At 40.8% G+C, this 26,152-nt stretch overlaps 1 protein-coding gene across 3 annotated transcripts; it reads right to left on the reverse strand.

The window, feature by feature from the left end:
* Positions 1-55: 55 nt before the first annotated feature.
* Positions 56-26,030, reverse strand: LOC109626898 (myoferlin-like). Of its 3 annotated transcripts, XM_020083121.2 has the most exons (54): positions 25,774-26,030; positions 24,892-24,947; positions 24,434-24,525; positions 18,852-18,960; positions 18,646-18,739; positions 18,393-18,556; positions 17,689-17,817; positions 17,447-17,509; positions 17,307-17,357; positions 17,173-17,203; positions 16,717-16,832; positions 16,467-16,593; positions 16,202-16,305; positions 16,020-16,088; positions 15,877-15,920; positions 15,264-15,346; positions 14,767-14,805; positions 14,315-14,439; positions 13,871-13,984; positions 13,483-13,660; positions 13,270-13,394; positions 12,986-13,095; positions 12,612-12,804; positions 12,122-12,277; positions 11,895-12,026; positions 11,573-11,736; positions 10,107-10,221; positions 9,682-9,784; positions 9,120-9,262; positions 8,615-8,785; positions 8,152-8,245; positions 7,988-8,065; positions 7,668-7,849; positions 7,383-7,541; positions 7,059-7,160; positions 6,818-6,979; positions 6,534-6,699; positions 6,378-6,454; positions 5,250-5,261; positions 5,063-5,161; positions 4,806-4,934; positions 4,379-4,534; positions 4,190-4,281; positions 3,921-4,091; positions 3,674-3,822; positions 3,024-3,163; positions 2,830-2,918; positions 2,659-2,754; positions 2,271-2,412; positions 1,943-2,042; positions 1,667-1,860; positions 1,149-1,258; positions 833-980; positions 56-707 (listed from the first exon to the last, which is right to left on the reverse strand). In XM_020083121.2, exons 1-54 carry the CDS (start codon positions 25,859-25,861, stop codon positions 669-671), a joined length of 6,174 nt encoding a protein of 2,057 aa, XP_019938680.2. In that variant the 5' UTR covers positions 25,862-26,030; the 3' UTR covers positions 56-668. The 3 variants fall into 3 exon arrangements, with proteins under 3 accessions (XP_019938680.2, XP_069373610.1, XP_019938681.2); XM_069517509.1 differs by lacking the exon at positions 14,767-14,805; XM_020083122.2 differs by lacking the exon at positions 5,250-5,261.
* Positions 26,031-26,152: the final 122 nt, after the last annotated feature.

Consider the following 26,152-nt stretch of genomic DNA (forward strand, 5'->3'; position numbering starts at 1 on the left):
TGCTGTTTGACACACACATGTACTTTCCCATGGATAAATAAATACCAACACCTGGTGAATATATAGTATATGATTTAACATGCAGAATATGGACATATTTGACATACTGTTAAAAAATCTTTGGCAGGATAACGTTGAGAGATAGAAACCCTGGTACACTGAAATGCTGCCTAATAGAACTGTCAGAATAAAGTAGTGAAACTGTCAATAGTTGTCACCTCATGTACAAACATGCATTAATATTAGAAACCTCTTATTTCATTGTGCAACCCAGTAAAAAATTACCACCAAATGCCAATAAAATCAGTCAAATCAAATACTTGTTGCATACAGTGTGCTTACATTTTTTAAAGTATGACAGGACTGTTGTATTAGATTGCATTGCAGTGTAGAGGAAGATTAAAAAATTGTGTGAGTGTGTTTAAAGCAGTGGTTTAGAAAACAAGTATGTCACAGTTCAGCGGTGTAGACAAAGTGTTCATGGTAAAATGTGTAGATCTAATAGTGTAACAGTGCAAATGTGCAAGCCCCCCCCCCCCTTCTCCATAAACAAAACACTTGAGGCATAATAAACTAAAAAGATATGGAGATGTTTTGTAACTGCTCAATGTGTTCCTGGAGACATTTCCATTGTCTTTTTCAGTTCCTGCTCCTCCTCCACAGTAAATCTATGCCAGAGGTTTCACTATCTTCATCGAGATGTAGTTCTGAAAAAGAAAAAATAGCACAATCAGACAAGCACACACCACAACCTCACAATATCCTCTGCCTCACAATGTTTACAGCCTTTAGATAAGTCTGACCAATATCACTGCCGTCTGTCTGTCCTTACCGGTAAAGAGTACAACAGGATGGCGATGAAGAGAAACACTATGGTGAGGATGATGAGTCCAATGAAGAGGCACCTGAACCGTCTCCAGACAATGAACTTCATGGTCTTACATGGGTTGGTGAACCAGAAGAAGGAGGTTTCTGGGCGTCTGGAGAATGACAGCGGAAAGAGGCATTAGAGTCTTGAGAGACACCTTTGTAATGAATCCAATCTGCACAATGTTTTCTAATAATCACCTTGACAGTCAAAATTTTCCTGCCAAAGTTTCTTAAGGAGCCAAAAGTTTAGTTTCACATTCATTCTAATGAGTCCTTACTTGGGAGGATCCAGTTTTGGGTTCATGTTGGGTTCGTCTCTGGCTTTTCCTGCAGGTCTCTCATCGGCATCTGCTTCAGGTATGATTTCCAGTGTCATCTCCACTTTACCCTACAAACACAGATAAATAAGCATGATACCACAAAACGTATAGCAATGAGGACGTCTGAAACACCAGGCCTCTTAGTGTAAGTAAGACTAATGAATATGAAACGCAGGATTCGGGGCAGAGTAACGTCCTTATTCCAGAAAAGGACAATTTTAAATTTTAGTTCAGTCACTTATCAAACTGAAGCAGGAGGCATGTCAATTATGTTGTTGATTTCCCTAGAAAATCTTTTAAATCAACAGTGTCTGTGATGTCATTCCAAAATTCTCGCAGCTAATTAAGTCGAACACTGAATATCCTTGTCATCCAAACCGGTTATTGCTCATTCATTTGCTCAACAGTTTAGGTTTGAATATACCCCCCCCCCCCCCAAAAATGCACCCACTTTTCTGTGGGTTGCTCATACTTACACCCAGCACCTTCTTTCCATCCTGTTCAATGGAGCAGGGCCACCAGCCGCGAACTGACTTCTGTGCAAACAGAGACTTGGCTTGCTCCGGCTTGCGTGGGTGTCCGATGTCCAGATTGTTCATCATCGCCAGAGAGCACTTCTCTGGCGTCTTCGCAGGAGCAACTACGTCACGCAAATCCAGCTCCAGAGTGCCTGGGATCACAGAGTATTATGTGGTCTGTGGTCAGGTTTTGTAATGTCTCCAGGTAAATACACCTTAAATGTAGTATCTTACCGAGGTAATCGTCCAATGAGAATTTGTCGTTATCCCATATTTGAACTATCAGCTTGGGAGGAATCCTGAACTCTGTTTGGTCAAGACTCCAGAAGTGCTCCTGTTGAAAAACATGTGAACACAGGTTTTAGATGATGCATTACAGCAATACAGATACTTTATTTTTACCTGTGTGAGGGATATTTTCATCTGTCTGTTTGTCAGAAGGATTACGCAAGTGGATTTCCCAGTGGAAAATCTGATGTATTTAGGGAACTGATATATGAGTCTTTGGCTAAAATGAATTTAAGTTTATTCTAAAATGGTCAATAGTTCAGACGAGCCTCACCTTCTTGGACACGAGGCAGAGTTGTTCAGCAGGCAGATAATCAAAGCCGAAGACGAACCTCCAGTTAAAGTTACCATCTCCGTCCAGAGACCTGTAGTGGACATCTGTCTTCTGCTTGTCCTCCTCCATGCCTGGCATCCAGCTGGGACAGGGAACAACAAGTCATTTTCCCTGTCCAGTTCCACAGTAATGTTCTACTACAGTTTTACTTAAAAAGTCACCAATATTGTGTACAATATAATATGAATATGAAGTAAATAACCAACGAGTACTATAATCAACGATTTAAGGTACCATTGTGAATTCTAAGGGAAGCACTGGTGTTATCTGTAGAGCAAACTTCCAGAACGTTACATGTAAAGATAACATGATGAATAATCAAAAATACCCTTTGACATAGATGTCGCTCATGTGTTCTCCGGTGATGCTCGTCTCATCTAAAGTCACATCGGTGGTGTTCCAGACGACAGCGCGCAGGAAATACCTGAACATCAGACAGAGTGGGTGTTAGTCCTCTGGAATCTGTACCTCACGTACCTCAGAGCTGCACAGCACTCACTTCTTAGGTTTGCGTGGTGTGATGTCAAACGGAGGACCAGGGGGGCCGATGCTTTTGGGGAAAACATCCACCCACATCTGAAGCTTTCCCTACAACAACACAACATGCGTGTTACACATAATAGCAGCATCGACAGTGTAGGTAGGTGGACGTGCATTGTGCAGATACAGTGTATGTAAGTTGTGACACTGAACCTGCGAGATATTCGGCTGGAAGGTGCTGTAAAGGGTCCGGGTCTCCACATGTTCATGGACAACTCCCTGCGTTCTGAGCACGTGCAGACAAAGTCGTTCTCGCGCTGGACCCAAGTGTTGGTGGACTTCCTTTGCGTTCTCTGGATGTGATGAGATTTACACCTTTATTATATTTAACAGCCAAGCTGAGTGTAGACTCAGTTATCACCTCCATGTTGGTCTTGTTTGTAGTCTAATTACAGTGGGCCAGTATCTGTATCGCTTTTTTTAAACCTAAAATTTAGATGATAGAGATTTTACATTTTTCAAACCCTGCAGAAGCCCTATATGACCAAAGTGAAGATATCAGGCTATTCAGCATTTTGTTCCTGACTGAAATCCATTAATATTTGTTCCTATTTTATTCCTGAGAGGATAAAGCCCAATGTCCTTGGTGAACTCTGGAGTTTTCGGTTTGTAAAAAGCTTCCTTTACCAATTTGACAAACAGGCACACAGAGTTGCAAACAGGTCCAAATAACTTCTTATTTCCTGCTCCTTTAAAAATAAAGTTCTGCAGAGAGCTGTGAACAAAACCAGTCTAACTGAAAGTGATTCATTCTAACTAACCCACAGTGCAATCAAAATCATCATATCACTTTAGTTCATTACCAAACTGAACCAGTGTGTAGTCTTTGCCATTGAAGGTCAGCGAGGTGCCGTTGTCTTCAGTCCTGGGTTTGGACAGGCCTTTTAGACGGGCCAGGTTCTCCAGGATCTGAGACGGCTTCAGCTGGTCCCTCCACTGGTTAATACCAGAACTGAGAGGGCAACAGAGATACATCCATAAGAGACTGATCATGATCGAACTCCTTTTTTGTTCCTCTTAATATCACCCTTGCCCCTGGATTTTCCTTACATGCAGTATGTTTGTGGCAGGCCGCAGTAGGAGTTATATCTGGACAGGAAACGGTTCTCCAGGTCGATCACCGTCTTGCCAACCTTCTCGTCACGGCTCAGGAGATCAAAGTCATAGACGGAGATCTTCAGGTCCTTGTCCTGGGGCAGGAAACATGTCATCTCAAACATCCTAAACCAAACCAAAGAAAAAGTGTTTGAATAGAATTCAACTTTATATTATCTATATTATTTCTTTATTATTTAAAAATGTTCATTCATAACATTTACCTGCCAAACACAGGGTTGATGGTGTTGGGTAAGTAATTGTCTCTGTCTTCAATCGTTTTCTTTCCCAGCGATATCTTTATGTATGGATCACACTGAACACAAGAGGGAAGACATGTTAAAGCAGCAGGTGGAGACTGGTGCGTTGAAGTATGTTGACTTTTAACACTAGCAACACAGATTCATTCTCACTCTGCCGTTATTATCTTTGGGCTGCAGGTCTATGGCCTGGACCACATAAATCCTGACCAGACACTCCTGAGGTCCACTGTCTGGCAGCTCTCTGAACTGTCGGGGGGGAGCAGTGACATTTGGGTCGTCTGGCAGAGGATACACCTTGAAGGAACCCTGCAGGGACAAGGAACACACGCAAAGAGGATTTGACTTTTCCTGCTTTGTACATTAACTGGATTTGGTCCTGAGCTGAGGAGACTCTGCATATTTTGGAGCTTTACAAACTACTATTCAAATTATTATTAGCAAATAAATCATCAGATACTGATGAATCTCTTACACTATTTTTGATAGCAGTATATCTACACATGTTAGGGCCCAGTCTTACATCTGGCACCAAGTAGCATGAAGCTAGTGTCTTTGGTTCTGAATGGTTTCAAACTACCTTGAACTCTCCAACCACTGTGGGGTCATGGTCTCCATTTTCATTCTTTCCCCGCTGCAGTTTGAAGGTGCTGCAGAAATCTGTCAGCCCTTTGAATTCTGGGACGTCTTCCAGTTCACAGTCATACACCTGAAAATGTCACGTTCATGTCATCAATAGCTAAGAGGAAAATCTGTACAATATACAGCACTTAGTGATGCTCACTATTTACACAATGATGATGTTCAGCACTGTGGGAACAAATGACGCTGACTTACTTTGAGGGTGTCGTATCCCTTCTTGATGTACGGGCCACATCTCTCCTGGTCTCCAGATGAAGCATAGAATTTGCTCCACCAATCAACTGTCTCTTTTTCCTGTTGATTGAATTGCACATGTTCAATATTCACATGTTTAATTTCCGGCATTTTGTGTGAGAAACTGAAATGTCCTGTTAACTCTCACCTTCTCTTCAAGCTTTGGAGGAAGAAAATGCAACGTGACACAAAACAGAAAAGTCACTTCTCATACAGCAGTAACACAAGCAAAAACACATATATACAGTATATACATACAAGGTACAAATATTGGAAAGAAAGTGAAACGGTGAATTATGGTGAAGGGTGGTGAACAGATCACAGCTGTAATTTCACATTGAACAAATTGGTGAAACAAGGGCGTAACACAGTGGATTACTGGGTTAAGGTCTCCAGGCCTGTAGGGGGGGTCACTGAATAACTCCACCTCTCCCTTAAAGTACAACATGGCAGCGGAGATTTCGTGGTATTCGTGCCTTTCATTAGTTTTTGCCTTGTCTGACAATTGGGAAAGTTGTGTTAAATTGGAGACCAAAACCGGACATTTGGCAAACCAGGCTAAAACTGGCTGTAGCTTCATATTTAAAAGGAGGAGCTGCAGCAACGACAGCATGACAATATGAGGAAAGTGATGTTTTCTGGTTAAGTTATAACCCAAATTAAAATCATGAACCTGGATATGAGCATATGTCAACACAAACAACCAGAGAGCTAATATCCCTCCTTCCCAAAATGTCAAACAGCTGTAAACAGAATAATACTTCCAGCCACAACATCAGTGATGATGTTTTAATAGCAATCTCTACTTCCATGTGTGTAACATGCCTGATGGCCTCTTTACATGTTACGCCCCTGCTTTGATCATTAAAATGTGCTCATTCAATTAGTGACAATTAAATTAGGTACAATTACAGTTGTTGTGACGATTCCGACATAACAGCAATGAGTCATTATTAGGATGCATACGCCGGCTTGCTGTAGCTCTGTGGATTAAGTGATCTCAGACTTCCAGTGTCATTGGTACCCAGCCACGTGAATTAGAAAGCTATAATAGGTAACCATACATACAAAGTGGGAGGTAGGAGAAGCCATTTTGTTGACAGCAGCAGACATGCTGTACATGAACTGTAAGAGTGATACAGTTTGAATTTGACTGAAAATTTCAGAGTCAAATTCTGGAGCTATTTAACTGATGTTTTTAGTGTTAAAAACAAATTATATATAAAATCAAAACAAGGAATTAGTGATAGGTTGTGGTAGAAGGTGGTGGAATTACCTGAGCTTCTAGCAGCGGTCTCTTCTCATCCATGTTAATCGAGAGATGTTTGCGAGGGGAAGACATCATCAGGGCCACTGTTGATGGTAAGAGGACATTACAGCAAGTCATCTTCTCTCAGAGGCATTTCTGATTTCTTTTTGGATGCTTCCTTACTTTTGGAAGACATGGCTCCTTCTGCAGTGATGACGTTTGGGTCACATCTGAACTCCTCCAGAGAACTGATGGTGCACTGACCAACCACCGGCTTCCTGCCAAATGGACGGTGATCGATCACCTTCAGGACAATGGGAGGTGTGTACATCTCATCCCTTGGAAGGAGCTGGATGGAGCAATTAGAGAAAATGGCAGGAAAGAAAACCGTAATGAAGTACTCCATCCTTGGGACTTCGCTTAATCCCCACAGACATACCCTGTGACTTGTGTAACCCCGACTTTACCACTTTGATGAAGAGAACAGAGCTGGGGAAGTTGGGGCTCTTTTTCATGTTCTTGATGACGGCTGACTCCACCCTCTGCCCCCCACACTCCACCACCAGGCTGGGGGATGTCACTGAGGCCAGCTGGTAAGATTTCATGTTCCTCAGACCCCATGCCAGAATCTGATCAGATACACAGAGGAGGATTTAGAGCCATTACATTTATCAGTTCATGGTAAGAGCATTTAAGGTAGCGTATTACCTCCACAGCGGTGAGCTGCACCACGGGCCGGATGCCCTGTGGAACCATGAACAGGTTCTCGGCTCTCTTTGGAGGAGCCAGAGGAAGATCTGACTCGCCTGACTACAGAGACAAGACAATGGATTTACCTTATGTTTTTTTTATTTCTCTACAATTATCAAGCTAATATTTCATGATGTGGAGGCATCATGAGATAATTGACTGGATATGAAAAACTAAAAACCAGCTGAAAAGTAAAATCATTGCTTTTGAAAATAAATGAGTAGAGTTGTTTTGTGTTAAATACTGTAAAATAACCTATCCTGGATTACTTTAACTGCTAACCTTGTCTTTAAGGATGAGTTCAGCAGCCAGCAGGGCCTCCCCTGCCCTCTGACCCTTCTGAGTGATGGGATGCCACAAGAGTTTAGGTGTCTGATCCATCCCTGGAGCCAGTTTCACCATTGGGACACAAACAGTGCGGCCCAGCAGCTCATCCTTCCCCTACACAGAGAGTAACACCATTATAATTTAAATTAATCTTCCAAGATTATAAGAATGAGGAGTGCTGAGTCAAAAGAAGAGAAATAACATAGATTGGTTGTATTTTATATCTCGTCCATGACCTACCACTTGATCGTGGTCGTAGAACTCCACCACGACATCTGGGGGGCATTGAACAACGTTCTGGGGGTCTCCATAAATCTCCACATCACTGAAAATCAGAGTTTGGTCCCAGGTTGGGTTCAACGTTGATCGTAGCTTCTCAGTCGTCTTACTGACGTGCAGGAAAGAGACATGTGCATAAGGATCTGTGAAGGAAAAAAATAGATGGTTTAATCTTCTTGAATTGGAGAGTTTGTAACAATTTTGCAATTAAATTCATCTATTTATTATTATCTACGTGCAATGCATTTATTTATATTTTTGACCATCAACTACAATCTTACCTGAAAAACTATCCTTGTCCATAGATGTCATGTTCCGTGCCTGATAGATGTAGACACGCAGATGGTAGATGTATGACCCTATAGTGGGGGAGGAATTGAATATTCATGCATATGTATGCAAGAGCATGTTGATTTGTATGTTCACCGGCATTTGCGTCACTCACTGTCAAAGGAGCAGGATACAGTAGGCGTGTTTGCACCAAACAGCTTGGAGACATCTACTTTTGAGCCTTTCTCCTTCTCCTCAGTATCAACTCCCTGCAGAGTAAAACAAGCAGACGTCTCAGAACTTCTACATGTACATGACTCTCACTCACACACACACACACACACACACACACACACACACACACACACACACACACACACACACACACACACACACACACACACAGTTAAATAAAAGCACACCATGGCACCCTAGATGAGTGTAATACATGAGTAAATATTTGAAAATATTAACTGACTCACTGACATCAGATCTGATTCATGCTTACATCATTTCTTATTTATTCAAGTATTGATACTCATGTCACTCTGAATTCTGTCCATTCATCAGTATCTCTGCCCGTGTGAAATCAGCTGTCGTCCACATCAGAGTATTTTTTTTTTCCTTTCTTAACTCACCAGTGCACCCTCGAGTTGAAAGATGGCAGATGCTCCGAGTCGGTCCTCTGGTCCCATCTTGCGCCTCCAGCGCCTTCGACGGAATGTGTCCGATGAGCGCTCCTTCCTGTGGAACTTCCAGCCAATCAGAGAAGAGAATTCCCATCCCTCGGGGTCACCCTGATCCTGCCTCTGTGATTACAGATAAACATGTAGCTCAAACACTTTTTCATGAGAATCTATTCGAATCATCAAATAACTCATTAAAACCAAACATGTAAACATGAACATTAATTTTACGTAACTGACTGAGGTGGGGCTTATAACCTATCTTGCAGCCAGCCACCCTGGGGGAGTGATCAAGTCTCTTTGTCTTCCCTTTTATGGATCTGTCATGTCGTCCATCTTTATATATACAGTATGTGATCCCAAATAATCAATTGTGTCATTTAAAAACTGAATCTGTCATGACATCAGACCTTGAATGGGGCTACATCACAAACTGCCCTAACTGTCCCATACTGACCTCTACAGAAGCTCCTGCTGGCAGAGCAGCTCTCTTGCGTGGCCTGACCAGCCGTCGCCTGCGGTGGACGTGGTACACCTTCTCTGTCGGGACCCAGGATAGAGGCTTGTTGTTTGGAGGAATGGTCACTCCATACTCCCAGCCTGAAGTGTACATGCAAGCAGACATGCACACAATTATAGTTAATATACAGACTTTATATTAAAAATAAAAAAATAATTAAAATCACAATCAAGCTATAATAAGACAGAGTCCAGGAAAGCCAAGACGGACGTAAGACATTTCAATCCTACATTGCCCATTTGAATTTACGTTCTACACTTGAAGGAGAACAGCTTGATAAAACTACTTTTAGCTTTAAAGGTTCAGTGCTTAAGATTTAAGTGAAAGAGATCTATTAGCAGAAATGTAATATACAAATATCCTACTAATGTTTTCTCTACCACAGGTTCTCTTTCAAGGGGAGGGTGAGGTGAGGGTTATTAAGCTGCAACATGCTACTTTACCACTAGATGTCACCAAATTCTACAAACTGAAACTTTAAACCTGTGTATATCTGCACCTTGATCATCCACAGCTCTGTTGTCATCCACAGTCCATTCGTCTTCCCACATCCAACCTGGAGGACAATCAAACTCTCCAGGGTTACGGCTCTTTTCTCCATTCTGCACAACACAAAATTTCTGTTAGTTGTTCACATTCATTTTTTTATTTTATTTACTTATTTTAAATCTCAATATTTGTACGACTTCTATGTCACTATAGATTCTCACAAGCTAATCCATTAATGACGTTTGGAGGAATGAACAAGGGGAGAAAAATTTAAAAAATGAATGTGTCTGTCTATAAGAAAACAATGCATGCTGTGTGAGTCTGGGTAGTATTTATAAATGTACTGTAATCATATTCATACATATATTTGTGTGTGTGTGTGTGACATTTAAATCCACCAAGCAGATTACTTGAATACGAGTGTGGCGTTCTCACCACATCAGTGAAGGGCTCAGAGGCAGCCTTCCACTCTCCGCCAGGAAAGCGAGTCTCATTTTGGAATACCTCATCCATGAATTCAGTGTGTCCTGCATCTGCCTCTGTTAGCAAACTGAAACACAATGTCAAACAAATGTAATATATGTGTGTAAAATATATATTAAAAATACTTAGTCACTGCAACAAAACGTTGGCACTTGTCGGTAGTATCAACTAGAACTACTGCCCTGTGGGTGTATGCTTCCACCAACCACTGCAGTTTTAATTTACATACTTTTTTTTCTAGACTCATATGAGGTCACTGTGACCTTTGACCTTTGAAAACTGCTCAGTTAATATTTGTGTTGAAATGACTGAAGAAATGAAGATTTGTTTTGTGAGGTGACCTTGACCTTTGACTACCCAAATCTAATCAATTGATATGTGAATCTGAAGCCGTTTTCAGGCCTGACCGCCGAGTAAAATCCGGATAACTGGCTCCGGAGTTTACGTTTTACACATACACAGGAGTCTTCTACGTGTGTTGCCGCTTTTTCACTGGTAGATATTTGTATTTTCATAGTAAATATATCCAGATGAGCTGCTTAGTCCAGGGCATGTCTGAAAGCAGCTTAAGTGAACTTTTGTGCCAAAATTGAAATAATTATTTTAATGTGCTCCTGAGATACTGTGTTTACAAGGCGTTCTGATGTTCTCACTAGTGTGAAGGCATGAAAACAACAGCCTGGTACACTAATGCAGGCCGCAGCTTTTGTAAGATGACGTTAGAGCAGCATCAGAGAGAGGGAGGGGCTTGTTTGTTTTAACAGGGACTGTTTACATGTTGGGAGTAATCCTGCTGAAATGTTTTATTAAGAACCAACTGTCAAGGTGCATCTATAAAGGTGTGTGTTCCTCTCCATGCTTCACACAGGCACTTTTACTTTTCATTATTTGTATTGTATATTATAAACTGACAAATAGTGATAATCAATTAGAAAATTGTCCTTTCGTGCCCACTATGAAGAAATCTGCATTTGTTAGGATTCTATGTACAAAGATCAACAGTCTCATGAGAAGAACTTACGTCCAGAAATGTACAGATGATATATATATACAGTACATGAAAAACTATTTATCTTTTTACTATTTATCCAAATGTACATATGGGGTAGTGATCAAAGTGCAGAGTGTGGTTGTTCTTGAGTTGAGGGAGTAGATAAAACTTCCAGCTCACTAATAAACTTTATTATTAAATCTTTTTTTATGGCATGAGAGGAATGTAAACGGCACAGTAGTCTACACAGTCCAAAAAATGTGTGTATTCAGTGGGGGAAAAAACCCATGTTCAAATATAATAACCAGCAGTGAAGCTTACATTAAGACAAATTAGTTTCAGTCGTCAAACATCAAATCATAAACTCATTGTTTTGGGTCAGAGAAGAGCAGTGAAAGGTCAAATCCTCATCTTGAATTACACTCACGCTTTCTCTGGGTCAATCAACCAGTCGGCCTCCCACTCCCATCCTCTAGGGGGCATGAAGTACTCCTGCTTCAGCTTCAGTTTGCCTGTTACATCTGAATATTTGTGGCGTCCCACCAGGCCTGTGGTCCCCCACTTCCCAAATACCTTGGCCTGGTTCTCATACTGTAAAAGCAAATAGAGGACATGTTTTGATTCAGATGCTGATTTCACTCAAGCAACAATTATCAGGAACAAGAACTTTAACAGTGACAATGTGAAACACAAACACAACATATACACAATTCACACTCATGCCCTGCTTAGTTTTTAAAGTGACGCACCAACTCAGCAAACACGCTGAAGGTTCCCTCAGAGAAGGAGTTGAACTTTTTCTCATGAGCAGACAGACCCAGCCACATGTTGACTCTTATCTCAACTGGCACCTTCAAGCCCTTGTCCTTGTCCATGGGGTACTGAGGGGAAAAGATGGTGTAATATCTTTCATGCTTTCGATGACGACACATTACTACATCAGTTTTTAAAATATTTCCTTGATGCAGATGTGTACCTGTAAGAAGACGGTCTGTGTTTTGCCACAGTGTTGACCACAGGCCTGCTCGCTATACGTGGAGAAAAGGATTTGGTGAGCAGGGATGCGACTGTAGGCCACTCTCTTCTCGCCCCGGAGCATCCAGATGATAACATCAGGCATGCTGTTCTGGGGCTGGACACAGTGGGAAGAAGAAAACATAAACAAATGCAGCATCATGGATAGACTGTCTACAAAGTGATATATTAAACATGTCGTATATGCCAGTGTGTCACCTAATTACGATTCTTTTTTTCTCATTTTTTGACTGAGCACATGACTTGAAACATGATGCAACAGTTAATACATGCACCATGAGCCCTGAGCCAAGGCCACAAGTTTGTTTTTCTCTGTTCACTTAATAATAATTACCAAGAGGAAAATGTTGCAATCGTCTTTTAAATTCTGACCTATTTCTAAACCCCCAAAAATCGAAACACATTTGAGCGAAATCTTGCAGTGTTTTTACCTCCTCAGCCAACATTTTGAGTTTGTCCGCCCAGGACTCGATGTCAGACAGAGTGTCTCGGATCTCCATGGCTTCTTCCCTCATGCGCCTGGCTCCGTTTTTAGTGGCAGTCAGGGCGCTGTCTCGCAGCTTTTTGACTTGGATGTCCAGGGATGTCAGGTTGGAACGGCCCTCCAGCTCTGGTGTTGGGAAACTGTCGTGATAGCAGACAACAACACATTACATCAAAACAATATGTTAACTGAGAGAACACCAAATAAAAGATTAAAGATAAAAAATTATTGCTTAAAACCATTTTTTGGTTCACGATTTGTCTATAATTAAAAATATTTCCAGACTCTCCAGTTTGTATAATCAGCATATCCTCTGTTCACCTCTCCAGGTCTTCAATCAGCTGATTGAGCAACTTGAGCCACACCTCTACGAGCTGGTTTTCGGGGAGTTTGGCCAAGATGGCAGTTTTAAAAGCCTCCAGGTTAGATTGCTGGAAAACAATAAAATAGGAGTGAGAATTACCCTCTCACACACTCATGCTGGAACATGTACACACACGAAACAAACTGTAGTTCAGTGCTTTATGATGTAATTGCCGCATTCCTGCATGCGTTTAACCATAAGTCAAACTTTGGGAGGATTAGAGAGGATCATGCGGTTATACCAGCCGGTGAGCGATGTAGAGGATGATGTTGACAGTGTCCAGGCGGTGGCTGATGTCCTCCCAGAATGAAGTAACCACCACCACAGGCTTCGTGTTGGCCCAGGGCAGATAATAGTAGTGATTACCTGTAATAAAATCATAAAAAAATCATCCCGACAATTATTTTTCAAGTATAAATCGAGCATCACATCATATTGTAGCTTGGTCCCTCACCATCAAATACAGCACAGCTATACTGAGTGGTGGAGGCCAGTGGTTTGCAGGTGGTGTCCAGTTTGTTGCCGTAGTTACCGATGCTGACCTCAAACTGGATTGGCTCTCCGGGTTCCTGAATCATGGAAGCGCTGTGGAAGACTGCACACAGACAGTACTTCCTCCTCCTCTGGTATTTCTGATGCAAAGAGGAAAAAAGAAATGAGGAAGTAAAAAGAAAGAGAAGTAGAAATATTTTAATCAAATAAAATTTTGCATCACTCCATCTGCATTTAAGAACCCGAGCACATCCACTCATCCCATGTCTCGACTTCACATCTCATCACATCCCAACTCTGCTGTCATCCTCCACCACACTTGTCAGTTATCACTTGGGGGGTAAAGGTACCTGTGCCACCAGGATGTCATCACTGTGGATACTGTCGACTGCTTTGTCTGCTTTCCCCTCCAGTTTCGTGGACAGCTCCACCAGGATCCTGCCCCTGAACGCCACTCCTTCTCCCTGTGCAATAAAAACACAATGATATGAAATATTGAGAGGACATCTAAAGGAATGTAGGAGACAGATAAAAATTTAGGGGAAATTTCAAATTGTAGGTGTATCAACCATGCACTGGACACTCTTGAACGTTTTGGCAGTAGGGGCAGTCAGCAGTGTTGATGTTGCATCCTGTACTCACCCCACACCTGAATGCTGCAGATATTTTCTGCTGCTTTCTTCATATATGAAAGGCAAACTCTGGAAAATGTCCAGAAGGGATTCTCCAGACATTTTCCAGGGTTCATGTCTGAAAACAGCAAAGATATAGGAAAAATAAAACTGATACTTTACCTTGCCATAATTGAGATCCTCATAGGGGTCTGGCAGACCAGAGAACTCTCTGGGGCTGCCGTACAGGTTGACAAAACAGGGGCCGAAGACAGGCAGAAACCCGACCTCAGACTCCCCTGTCTTCGCTGGAGAGAGAAGGACATTTTCATTTAAATTGAATTAACCTCATGAACAGACTCAAGCTAAATCAAAGCAAAGCGTCGGTGTTAGTACTTCAGGGATGCTTTATTTGAGGCTGTGGTGAAACAGTGAATGCCGAGAAAGCAAGTGGCACACACTGTTAAGACAAAACGATTAAAACATTCAAATGCTAATGTCAAAACTAGAGCATAGCACAGGTTTATTTGCAGTGTACACACACAAAACTAAACCTATTCAGCAACTGACGTGCAAAACATGCTTTATGCGTCTCATCTCATGCAAAACAGAGCAAAAAAAGAACATGGGTGAACCTTCATACGATGTCATTTCCCCATTTCCTGCATGTTCCTCTATGCCAGGAGAAAAAGGACAATTCAAGTACCATTTAGAGGTTAATCCAAACAGGCACATAAGAGTAACAGTTATAGTTACTGCAAAATGAACTTTTTCATACAGTTGTGCAACAGTAAACATCTTAGCTGAGACACAAAGGCTATGAACCTTGGGTTTTCATAGAAGACCAGGACTCATTATCTCCGCCAAAGTCACACTCAGGGAATCAAAATAATTCAATTTAAACATTTTCTAAGAATCTGGATCAGACGGCAGATCTAGAATATATATTTAACATTGTGAGATTTGGCATTTGTCAACATTATGGGAACTGATATCTATGAGTGTGTGAAATTTGGTGCAGCTTGATTGAATTTAAGGGGACTGTTGGGCCTTGGCGCTGGTATGCGCTCTATTCTACTCTTATTTCAAGTCAAAATCTTTTCATGTTTTATTAAAAAATCCCAAATAATACCTTCTATCTCGCCACCAGAGGAGGCTATCTTTGCCAGGTTCAAGTACGTGGTGCCAACAGCATCATTCCCTGTCAAACGATCCCTGCAATCACACAGTTACTTATACACACAAACTGCATTCAACTATAAAACAACACGCACATTTCACAAAGTATGTGAAGTGTTATGAAAGAAAGAAGTGCATGAGATGGAAAAACAATGTCTCTTCTTGTTTATGTATAAAGGTTTTTCAGGGGGAATATTATTGGCTCTAGTTTTCAACACCTTCTTCAGGGCACTCATTTTCTGTAATCTTTCTTCTTGCACTCATTTCCCTTCATCCTTCCTGGACCCAAGTTATGCTGCTGCTCACTCACTCGGAAACGCACTATGATAGAAATAAGCTGTAACACGGTGCCAACAGGATCCCTGTGTTTTTAAGGGGAAAGGGTGGAGCCTGCACAGCCTGAGTCATATGCAGCTGCATTATTCTCATGTGGTTGGTGATGACGGGGCATGGACACACACCAGAAATATTGAGAGACCAAAACAACACTGCCTCCTCACATTTCTTACTTCTTGAGCAGAATCTGGAAACTGCCAAATGGAAATTGCAGTTTGAGTTTTACTTACCAATCAAACACTGTCAGTTTGACGGACTCACACATGGAGGGGAACTATAGATGATACAAGGAACAGTCCGTTAATGATGTCCATCACTTTCTTTTGTCTCAGGTCTGTGCTGTAGAAGGATTTTCATCCTGATGACCTCTTACCTTGACTTGAAGGTGCAGAATTTGGTTCCACTCAGGGTTTGCATTTTTCTCAATTATCTGAGTGCACAGCTGCAGAAACAAAACAAAAAACACACATCAGCACTTCTGCTGTCAGAAGACGATATAATACACAGCTTCCGTTTAACACTGCACCTATAACAGGACAAATGATCAGAAGAAACCTTTTTGCCTGCGAAGCCAGCTTCTAAGAACGGATCCACCAGGTTCTTCTTGTTTTCATCTCCTCCAAAGATTTCTCTCACGGCCTGAACGAATGCATCATCCACTGAAATGAGAAAGGGATTTAATCAATCATCAATCATAACCTAATACACTCTTCTTGCTTCTATTAGTTCAACTTCAGCTTACTGTTCTTCTGTGTCTTTAGCTGTGTGTGTTGCATGCGTTACAAATTCTAAATAGAAGTGAATCTAAAGCGACTCTTACTCTGAGGAATGTCCTCAGCTCTGAACACCTTCAGGGACATGGTGGCCCACCGCAGAGTCACACCAGCCGGCAGCAGCAGGTTGCTCTCTATGTCGTCCTGGTCATCATTTAGCTCCCTCTTCTCCACCTTCATCATGTTGGATAGAAAGAAACAGAGTAGAGAGAGAGATAGAGAGCTATGGATGTAGCCACATTATTTACAAGTGGAAAGAAGAAAAGAGCCAGTGAGAGTAAGTGTGTCCTTTTTTACCGGAGGCTCATCTCCAGCCCCAACTACGAAGAGGCTGACTTTGAGGTAGCCTTTAGCCCCAGAGCTGGAGTCGTCTGGATCGTTCAGCAGAAGCCACTTCCTCAAGACACAGTGAGCTGCAACAGGACAAACATATAAATCCATCACATAGACGTGACATTTCATAAACATTTAACAAATCGTGGTAGATTCATTATGTTAGACCTCCTCACAATGCACAAGTATTATATTGATACATATTGGACCTAAAATATTGCTTTTGATATTAATTATATTGCAATAATTTTGTTTTAAAATTGTTTTAAATCCGAGCCCTACCATTAACACAGGTGCTATTTAAATAAATACTGATAATAGCTCATTTAATTTTTTTTAAATGGGGAAGAAATGCAAATCATGTAAATAGGCAACTTTTCATGTTGATCACATTTATCGCATTTCTAAAAATAAACTTACCTGGATCATCATAAACATAACCAACGTCCAGCTGTGAGACAGAAAAACACAAGATGAGCCAGACTCCAGTGAACACATTAACCAGATGTTTTAAATATTAACACTGATGTGAAGAGAAAAATGAGACCAGGCACCTTGAACTCCCCCATCAGACTGTCGGCCCTCAGAGAATAGGAATCGTACACCTGCAGGAGAGGAGAGCAACAGCACAGTTTACATATGAATACATACTGACAGAGGACAGGAGGTCAGAGGTGAAATGTGTCATCCTCACCCGCAGACTTATGTTCTGATCAAACAGATCTGATGGTAGCATGTTGACATTGTAGAAGAACATCTGCAAAAAAGCAACATAGTCAAAATGAACATCCCAAAAAGTAGCACTTATAAGTGGAAAAACTGTATTTTTAATGGCCAACCTTTTCTTAAATTTAAAAATTCTTTAGAGTAGAATGACAAACCTGTTTATATTACAAACTGTGTCATATAGCTTTACTGAGAGTGAAGTGATGGTACCTCATCAAAGAAAGGGTTGTTCCCTCTCTTGATCCTCGTCCTGTGGGTCTGTCCACACACGTTGACCTTCACCACCGGTTTGATGTTGTTCCCAGACAACTGACGAGCCTGGATGATCCGCACACGGATCTGAAAGAGAAACAGCATCACAGTCTCAGTGTAGATTAATGTACCCGAGCATCCGAGTCTGTGATCCCCTTGTATGTTGATAAAAATACACATTAGATCAGTATGCAGATAAACAAGATAGGTCAAAGTAACTAAAACTACTTAGATAGCATAGCGAATGCTGCAGCCACCGGAAACTGACCAGAAACTTTTAATTTGCAAGGAAATAAACCTCTATCTTGTGCTAAAAAATAATTAATTTTACTTATTTCAGATTGTGCAGAATTTGTATTGCTTATTTCTAAATTTTCAACCCAAACATATCCCAGGATTACAGAGAAAGACAAGTAGTCTTTGAAGGAACCTGTAGTACATCATTTGGTTGTAATGACGGGAATGGAGAACATGTGTATGAACTACTTATCCTAAACCACGAGCAGCCCTGTAGTACTGTTCCTGTTCTTATCAGCAGAATAACTGCATTAGTGGCGTGCAGATAAGAAAGACTTTGCTCTTGACCCATGCATCAAACATTTCAAACTTGCAGTAGCTGTTGATAACTGAGTGGCACCAAAGTGAAAAACAATCACACTGACCTGGAAATCCTGCGGTTTATTGACCAGTCGGTGGCGACTTTGCATCCTGGTCAGACGCTGCCGAGGGTTAACAGCCTTACCAGAAGGTGAGGGCCCCCCAGCTGAGCCACTCTGGACCCCGTCTGGTTGAGTCTCATCACCCTCCTCACCTCCACCTCCACCTCCTAATCAACAGAGAGGCAAAATAATCAACAGAACAAAAAAAGACACAAAAAAGTTTTGCACTGTATCATTAATAACAACATAATCATACCAGCATCCATGGTTGCATCCCCTGCTTGAGGGTCGTTGGGGTTTGGTGTAGCATTCGGTGGAGGGTCATAGCTAACCACAAGGTTGATGGTGCCCTGGAAGGAAACAATTGGCTGGTCTAAGAATTCATTTATCTCTTTAAAATCAAAGCAACTTTCTGGTGCTTGCATTTTTTGAATAATTCATACTGACAGAAAATAAACTTACTCCAATATTCTGTCCACTTTCATTCACTAAGGGAACATTTTTGGATGGAAGTGATCTCACTTGACCTGAGGCAAGATCTCGCAAAGAGATTTTGGTCGATCCAAGGAATCTGTTGGGGGTAGGAAAATATCAAGGACACATTAAATACAGATATAGATTTATATACATTATTAGATAGTTTTTTTAATGCCTAATATGCTAGCTGCTGAGAATAGCTTCTAATGAGGGAACATTGATTTGTATCATAACTACAGGAATATATTGACCCTTGAGATATCAACAAATCAGAAGCCCGTTTCCAGAGAACCTTATTAATAGGACTGCTCTCAAAACGTTCTACTGGGGTCAAAGCGCCTAAGTCTATTCTGCTGTTCACATTAATTTAATTTAATTCTAATTTACTCATTCTCATTTATTTAGTCCCATTTGACTGGTCTATTTCAGAGAGGTGTTGAGTCCGCTGATTTTTAAGGCTGTAGTTTGTGATGCTGCTAAATTATAATGCATTTAATCAATTAGTCAATTTAGGTGAACAAAATATTAGAAATACCTCTCGGCCTGTCTTTTTAGTCAGTACTAAAGCTGAAGAGATGAACTGGAGTTTGTGTGCTGAAGTCACGTTCACAAATGGGGCATAGACGTCACCACCTAGAGCTAACAAACCGTACCTCCTCAGACAAACAAACGCACCTCATGAGCCAGCACACAGTCATCACCGCTCAAACGCTACCAACCAGCAATTTGAGTGTTTAGATCACCGGAGTGACATGAACAGAGTCTCTAACCCTAACCCCTTTTCATTAGGAGGTTCTTTAAAAACCTGCAATGAAGAACACAACCAAGACAATGTCATTTTTCCAAGATGTCATTTACAACACCGTAAAATTAAATATTACAATTTGATATAAATAACATTCCTGCAGCTGAAAATCACTGGACACTAGAAACATTATTCCCACCATCTCTACCATACCTTTTCCATTAAGGTATTTGCTTCTGCATGAGTCAAACGTTTTCTGTACAGATTATTAACTACAGCATTTCCTGAAATTAGAATGGCACTAAGTAGAGTTCATTCATCTGTCAAGGTCCAGCAGTCCTGTCTATGAATTATTCTCTTGGAAAACAATGTTGAGAAGAGCCCTTTCTCATAATGTTAAAGAAAGCCAAAAAAAAAAACAGGATCCGCCCCAAGATTGGGATCTGCACCAGAATTGTATGGGTTCTTCCCTGACCCATAACACATCCTCCCATTAGTAAAATATGTGTTTGGTTGTTTTGGTGCAATCTTGATTAAAAAAGTACAAGTCAATCATTATCTGTAAGGAATATGACAGTATTTCATTAACTCACATTAACTTACATAATTAATGATGAAGAGAAAAAACAAACTAGGTCTTCGGCCTGTTCGCCAGATCAACCAATCAGTGAGCTCATATTAATTCACTTTTGCGGCTTTTCCTGTGAATCGTGAGTTAACCTGCCCAGAATCACTCTGAAGCACTTGTAGAAGTATTGCATGAGGTGGATTGTTGTGTCTTGGTGTGCAGCCAAAAACTACAGTTTATTGTGCTGCAGGTTTGCACTCAGACACTTGAAGAGTAAACACAAGCAAGTAAAAATTGAAACTAAACCATTAGGTTGGATAGTTGGAACATATCTCTGGATGGATTAAATTATATTGTGTCCAGAGTAATATCGAATGGAATGTCGTACATCATGTATAATGTATCATTGCTTGGGTGGACTGAGTCATAATGTTTTGGCAGCATTCTACTGATAGAAGGAATTTAATCTGGATGAGAATCACACACTTATTATGGACATTTAGTTCACTGACTCAAACAAACAGACACAAGACTAATGACTGGACCCAAATCTGATATCAAGATATGCTTTGGATTGCTAGAGGTTTTGGGCTCAATCTCTGTTTTTAAAAGTGAATTTTTTTAAGACTAACATGAAATCTTTCAATTATTCATATAGAGCCGAATGCAGAGATATACATAATTAGAATACTCATGATTTAGTTGAACAGCTGAAAATAATCTTTTATCATAATTTGAGATGTATAGTTGTACTGTATCCATAAAAGTGGATAAATCATTGATTGTGCTGTACAAAATTAGTCTTGCAGGATTTTTCTTAAAATGTTGCATATCACCTTACCACCAGTGTAGGTCACTTGGACAGAAACTTTGGAGGAGAAAGGAAAGAGCGAGATAGTTTTGGCAGCATCAGGAGGCTGACTCAGGGATTCTCCAGGGATTAACTGATGATATAAACCTGGTATGTAGCCTCAAAATCACCATCACAATACTTCTGCAGTTTTACTATGGCATCTTCAAAATGATGAAACGTCAAACAGTGGCTTCAGCTAGGTGGTGAACGTGAATGGTTTTTGATTTGCATCTCTTTTGTATTCAGCGGGGCTACATCCTGATATGTAAATATGAAAAGAGTCTGACTGGACAGCATCAACACTGACAGCAGACAATTTACTTTCAGTTGTAGGAAAGCTATTACTGCACAGTGTGTACTGTGAACAGATAAGGGAGGATATGCTCGGACTGATAATCTCCACATTGTTTCCCATGTAAACACAGTGGACTGACCCAAAAAGACTTGTGAGCAGTGTCAAGCTGGGTCTACACACACTTTTCTATGCTTTTGTTTTGGCTCTTTATCATCTACACTGGTAGCCGAGGCTCATGCTACTTCTTTTTTTCCCGAGATCCAATCAGCAAGTGTCATTTCTACCTTTCCAGACTGAAACACAGCCTCTGGAGTTTCCAAAATTCTAAGTTTTAAAACTTCTAAAACTCTGATATGTTAATATGTTTTCAAAAACAAAGCAGTGGGAATGTAGCCCGAGTCACAGAGAACGAAGTATCCCCCATTTACCAGTGATTGCAAACACTCAACCTCCAGCTGGATTAGTTTTCCCCATTGTCAAGGCGTTAAAGTATTCTATAGCCAATGGGACAATAGATTTGTAATCAAACACAAATTAATTCAACTTGTTAGCCTCTCCCATGTTTAAAAGTAAAATGAAGCTCTCATTTATCTCAGCCCAGTGATTATATTTACATATCTGTGAGGGAGCAACTTTTTACACACGCAGCTCTGACGGTTCTTGGCTGAGATTCAGTTCAAAGAGTAAACATCCTCTCCCTGTTAACATTAAATTGGTCTCACAGATCCGTGAAGATGGATGCATGAGATGATCATGCAGCTCATGTCAGATCTGCGACGAAGGTGTGAATATCAGCGATTCCCTGACAGCTCTTCAATTATAGCTGTTAAATATTATTCATCAACAGTTCCCAGCTCTGCAAGGAAATATGTTTCGTTCAGTGAAAGTGCAGTAGGTGAAATATTTGGACACTGTCTCACTTCTCTTTTTTATAAGACAGGATATGAAAATATACTTTGGTTTTGATGTAAAATAATTTCTCGAGCTATATCACATGAGGATTTTTACCCGCCCCTTTTTATCATCCCCTTATTTCCACCTTTCAAATCTGTGCCCAACAATAATTATCAATGGTTTTATCACTTTATAACATCATAACAATTCATTGATTTTTAAAAGTTACATGCCTGTTGGAGAACTTTGCAGTTTGTATTTATATATCTCTGCTAGGAAAATACAACGTCTTCAGAAACAATCAAAGCAGGTGTAAAATGAGAGTCCAGACCACAGCGTTTCAAATGGGTTTCACAAAGGCTCGTTTTCAACCAAGAACTATATGTTTTTGGGTAAGTCTCAGCAATGATTGGATGGATAGTCATGAGATGCACTGTAGATATTCAAGGTCCCTAGGATAAAAAGAGGAGAGGATACATTCTAATGGCTATTGTGATCCTTTCACTTGCAGCACTCTCAGTATCTACTGGAGGTTTGACATACAATGTTTGTACAGACATTAAAGAGCCCATATAGGCAACTGGGCTTGGTAGTGTAAGAGGCTTACTTGTACAACTCCTGAAGAGACATGGATGACGTAGCCGGTCTTCACTAATAAATATCGGCCATTTACAAGTTCCTATAATAATACATTTGGGAGTCAACTAGAATAGATAACTGTTGTATCAGATCAGATGTTGCCATGGTATCGATTCTGTGATTCACAGTGGAATGTTTTTATTCTCTTAAATTTCACATGATACATTAAGATCATGTGATTCATCTGCATCATGGGGAAAACTGCATGTTATATGATGCACTACAGGACAGGGGGAAAACCCAGAAGCCCAATATGGGCACATTAAATGTTCCCAGAATGAAGATAACTTTTGCAATGTTTCATTGACACACTGTCAGCTGCACTACTGGGAAATGCACTATTCATATTCATGATCCCAGAGGATGAATTATTACAAAATAAAACAGCTTTAGCTCTTGAAATAAACTTTGAAATAAACAGATGAAAGAAAAGAGTGAGGAAATTAGACCCTTTTCCCAGTGTCTCACTGGCACACTCACAGTGTAACGTAAAACTAAACTTCCTTTAAAAAATCCTCCAAAAAAATGTCTGTTGCCACGACAACATAAAAAAACCAAAACAGCAGTTGGAGAACCATTTGTGAGCGAGCAAGAGAGAGAAAGAGAGAGAGAGTCCTGCTCTGGTCCCGTTGTGTAGATCTTTAGGGAGTGTGTCAGACGGAACAGCCCAGTGGAAAACTTTACTCAGTTTAACATGGACTCCTGTGCCGGAAAGTCTCCTCCCTCAGTTATGACTGTCCCATCCAGGGAAACTTTTACTCAGTAATGCTCATGAACAGATAAAACATTAAAGTTTGACATTTTTGATTCACTCTAAAGAAGGAACAACTTTTGTGTGATTTGTTTTCTCACCATAAACTAAACTTTGATCACAGCAATTGGTGATGTTGTGGAAACATTCTTTGCGGTGGGTCTAAATTGGTCCCATATGGGATTTTGGGTTTATCTGGAAGGAACAATCTTGAGCTGGTTTGCACAGCAGCACTGCTCCTCACGCGGTATTAAAGCAGTACTTGTAACTTTGTCTGCAATACATACATTTTGGAAAGTAACTGAATCATCAAGTTTTTTCCCTGTTCTCACAATGCCACACATAACGCAGCGAGAGAGAAGACAAACAGCAATTCATCCCTCCATGTTGCCCAATCAGCATCAGACAACCCACACAGCCCGACAAGTCTCAGCATGGCAAACAGGGTGTGAGGGGGCAGAGAGAGTCATCGACATAACTCAAACACTGGTTCAATGGGGAAATATCTCACTTAGCTTCCTTGTGTATCACTATGTCAAGGTTTACACTAGTATAGCTCTTTACCAGCAGGTTGGTAGCATGTGCAAATCATTGTTTAGCAGCCAAGGTAGTTCAGACTGATGACAGCTCATTATTGATGAAAGGCCTGACATGCAAACACCTGAAATGCTGCAGCCTAACCTGCTGCCTCACAACTTTGTTCAGACAGGAATAAGGTGCCGCTGTGGTTCAGCCCAGAGCTCCTCGTTCACCCAACGTGATCCCTCTGTTACACAAAGTTAAAGAAGAGCTCAGTCTCACTCACACCCTTGTTGCACTTACTTGTCTTTCCCAATGGTTTCATAGTCTTTCACAACTACGTCTATGTAGGAGCTGGCGTCCAGTGGAGTGCCCTTCAGGTCGAACTCCAGCACCTATGAGTCGAGACAAGGGGCACATGCATGATGTGTCAGATACTACACTTCTACTGCTGGGGCGTCCTGATGAGGCCACATCTTATCTGAGATGCTGATTCGACTTCTCGATCAGAAAGATGCACGACGCCAAAACAGTGACATCAAACTCCTTCTTATCTATATTAGCCACAGCCAAATCTATTGATATAGAAAATACACAGCGTGTGGTCATGTGATAATTGACACACAATATTTTCACAATGTGCTGTCTGGAACTGTATCATAAGTATTCTGTAATCAACAAATCAATCAATCAATCAATTCCTGCTTCTCCAATTCCAGCAAATCAAACTTATCTTTGTGTGTGTGTGTGTGTGTGTTTACCTCATTCCACACAGGATTCACATCACTGTCAATTGATTTTGTTTTCTTCTTTTCATCTGGAAGGAAATATATTCAGTGAAAATGTATTCTTGTCGCCACTTCTCAAAGACATAAGCTTGTCTTTACAATGAAAATGTACACTGAAAAACACTTTCAATGGTAACAAATGAATTAGGATTGTTCAGAGTAAAGTAATACTAACAGAGTTAATCAGTAAAAAATAAATAAGTTTGTGTGTTTAAATTAAGAGTTGGTGACATGTTTCTTTAGGAGACACATTATGAAACAAAACTCAATGATGCACCAATAGTCAATTTACCCATTAACTCAGCTGACAAAATTAAGGAAAGGCTATTTAAGGAAACAGATTGTTTTTATGTCGGCTTTATTTCCTCTACAGGCTAACAGGGAAACAGGAGAGAGAAGCTGCCACACCTGCAGCTGCTGATGAGGACAATGGCAAAACTAAACAGCTGACATCAACCAGGAGAGATCACCCCCCACCCCTAACTCATGTATTCCCTTCATTACTACCTCCCCTCTGTATCATACAGATCCAAACATGTCACCCACCATCCCCTATGCATCTTAACTTGCTGTGACATGTGATTCTAATATGGAAACATGCAGGAACATACTGCATTCAAGACTTTCAGTCAAAAACTCAAATCTCAAATGGTTATTAAGTTTTAAGTTGATGCACAAATGGCTACAGAGGAGGACTGATGCATATTTTTATAGCATTGGCTACCGAATAAAAATCACATTAACTGTTGTGTCCACAGAGTGATGTCATGGTAGATAAAAGTATGATCAATGTGTGCCACAGGTTTCCAAGCAGTTAGAACTTTGTAAAACTTTTTTTTTTTAAACAACACTTACCTTTAAAAATCACAGATGTAATTGGATCAGGACTTCCAACCCTCTTTTTGGGCAGAGCCCTTGCAGACTCTACAACAACCCGCAACATGGCAACACACACACACGCTCACACACACGGTGGTTCATAAAAAAACCAATCAGTGAAGCATGGAGTCAAAGGTTAAAATAAGAGAAGAAAAGGTCTCCACAGGAGCGTCGAGCTGTGTTAACCTCAGAGCTCCATCAGTGAGACACACAGACACACACAGAGAGAAAAACACAGACAGGGCAGGGCTAAGGAAACCAGGCGGATCATGAGAGAGTGATTAGAATGAGCTGCTGCTGCTGCTGCTGCCATCCTGTGAGAGAGACAGAGAATGAATGGAGGTGGATAAAAACA

Source organism: Paralichthys olivaceus, chromosome 21, assembly GCF_024713975.1.
Source record: "Paralichthys olivaceus isolate ysfri-2021 chromosome 21, ASM2471397v2, whole genome shotgun sequence".
Classification (NCBI taxonomy): Eukaryota; Metazoa; Chordata; class Actinopteri; order Pleuronectiformes; family Paralichthyidae; genus Paralichthys; species Paralichthys olivaceus.

Excerpts from the sequence above, each read along its gene's own strand:
- LOC109626898 (XM_020083121.2), bottom strand. The coding sequence starts at position 25,861 with ATGTTGCGGGTTGTTGTAGAGTCTGCAAGGGCTCTGCCCAAAAAGAGG. Across the intron at positions 8,066-8,151 it reads TGTATCCTGCTCCTTTGACA|GGTCATACATCTACCATCTG; the intron begins GTGAGTGACGCA and ends CCCCCACTATAG. Across the intron at positions 2,755-2,829 it reads ACACCACGCAAACCTAAGAA|GTATTTCCTGCGCGCTGTCG; the intron begins GTGAGTGCTGTG and ends TCTGATGTTCAG.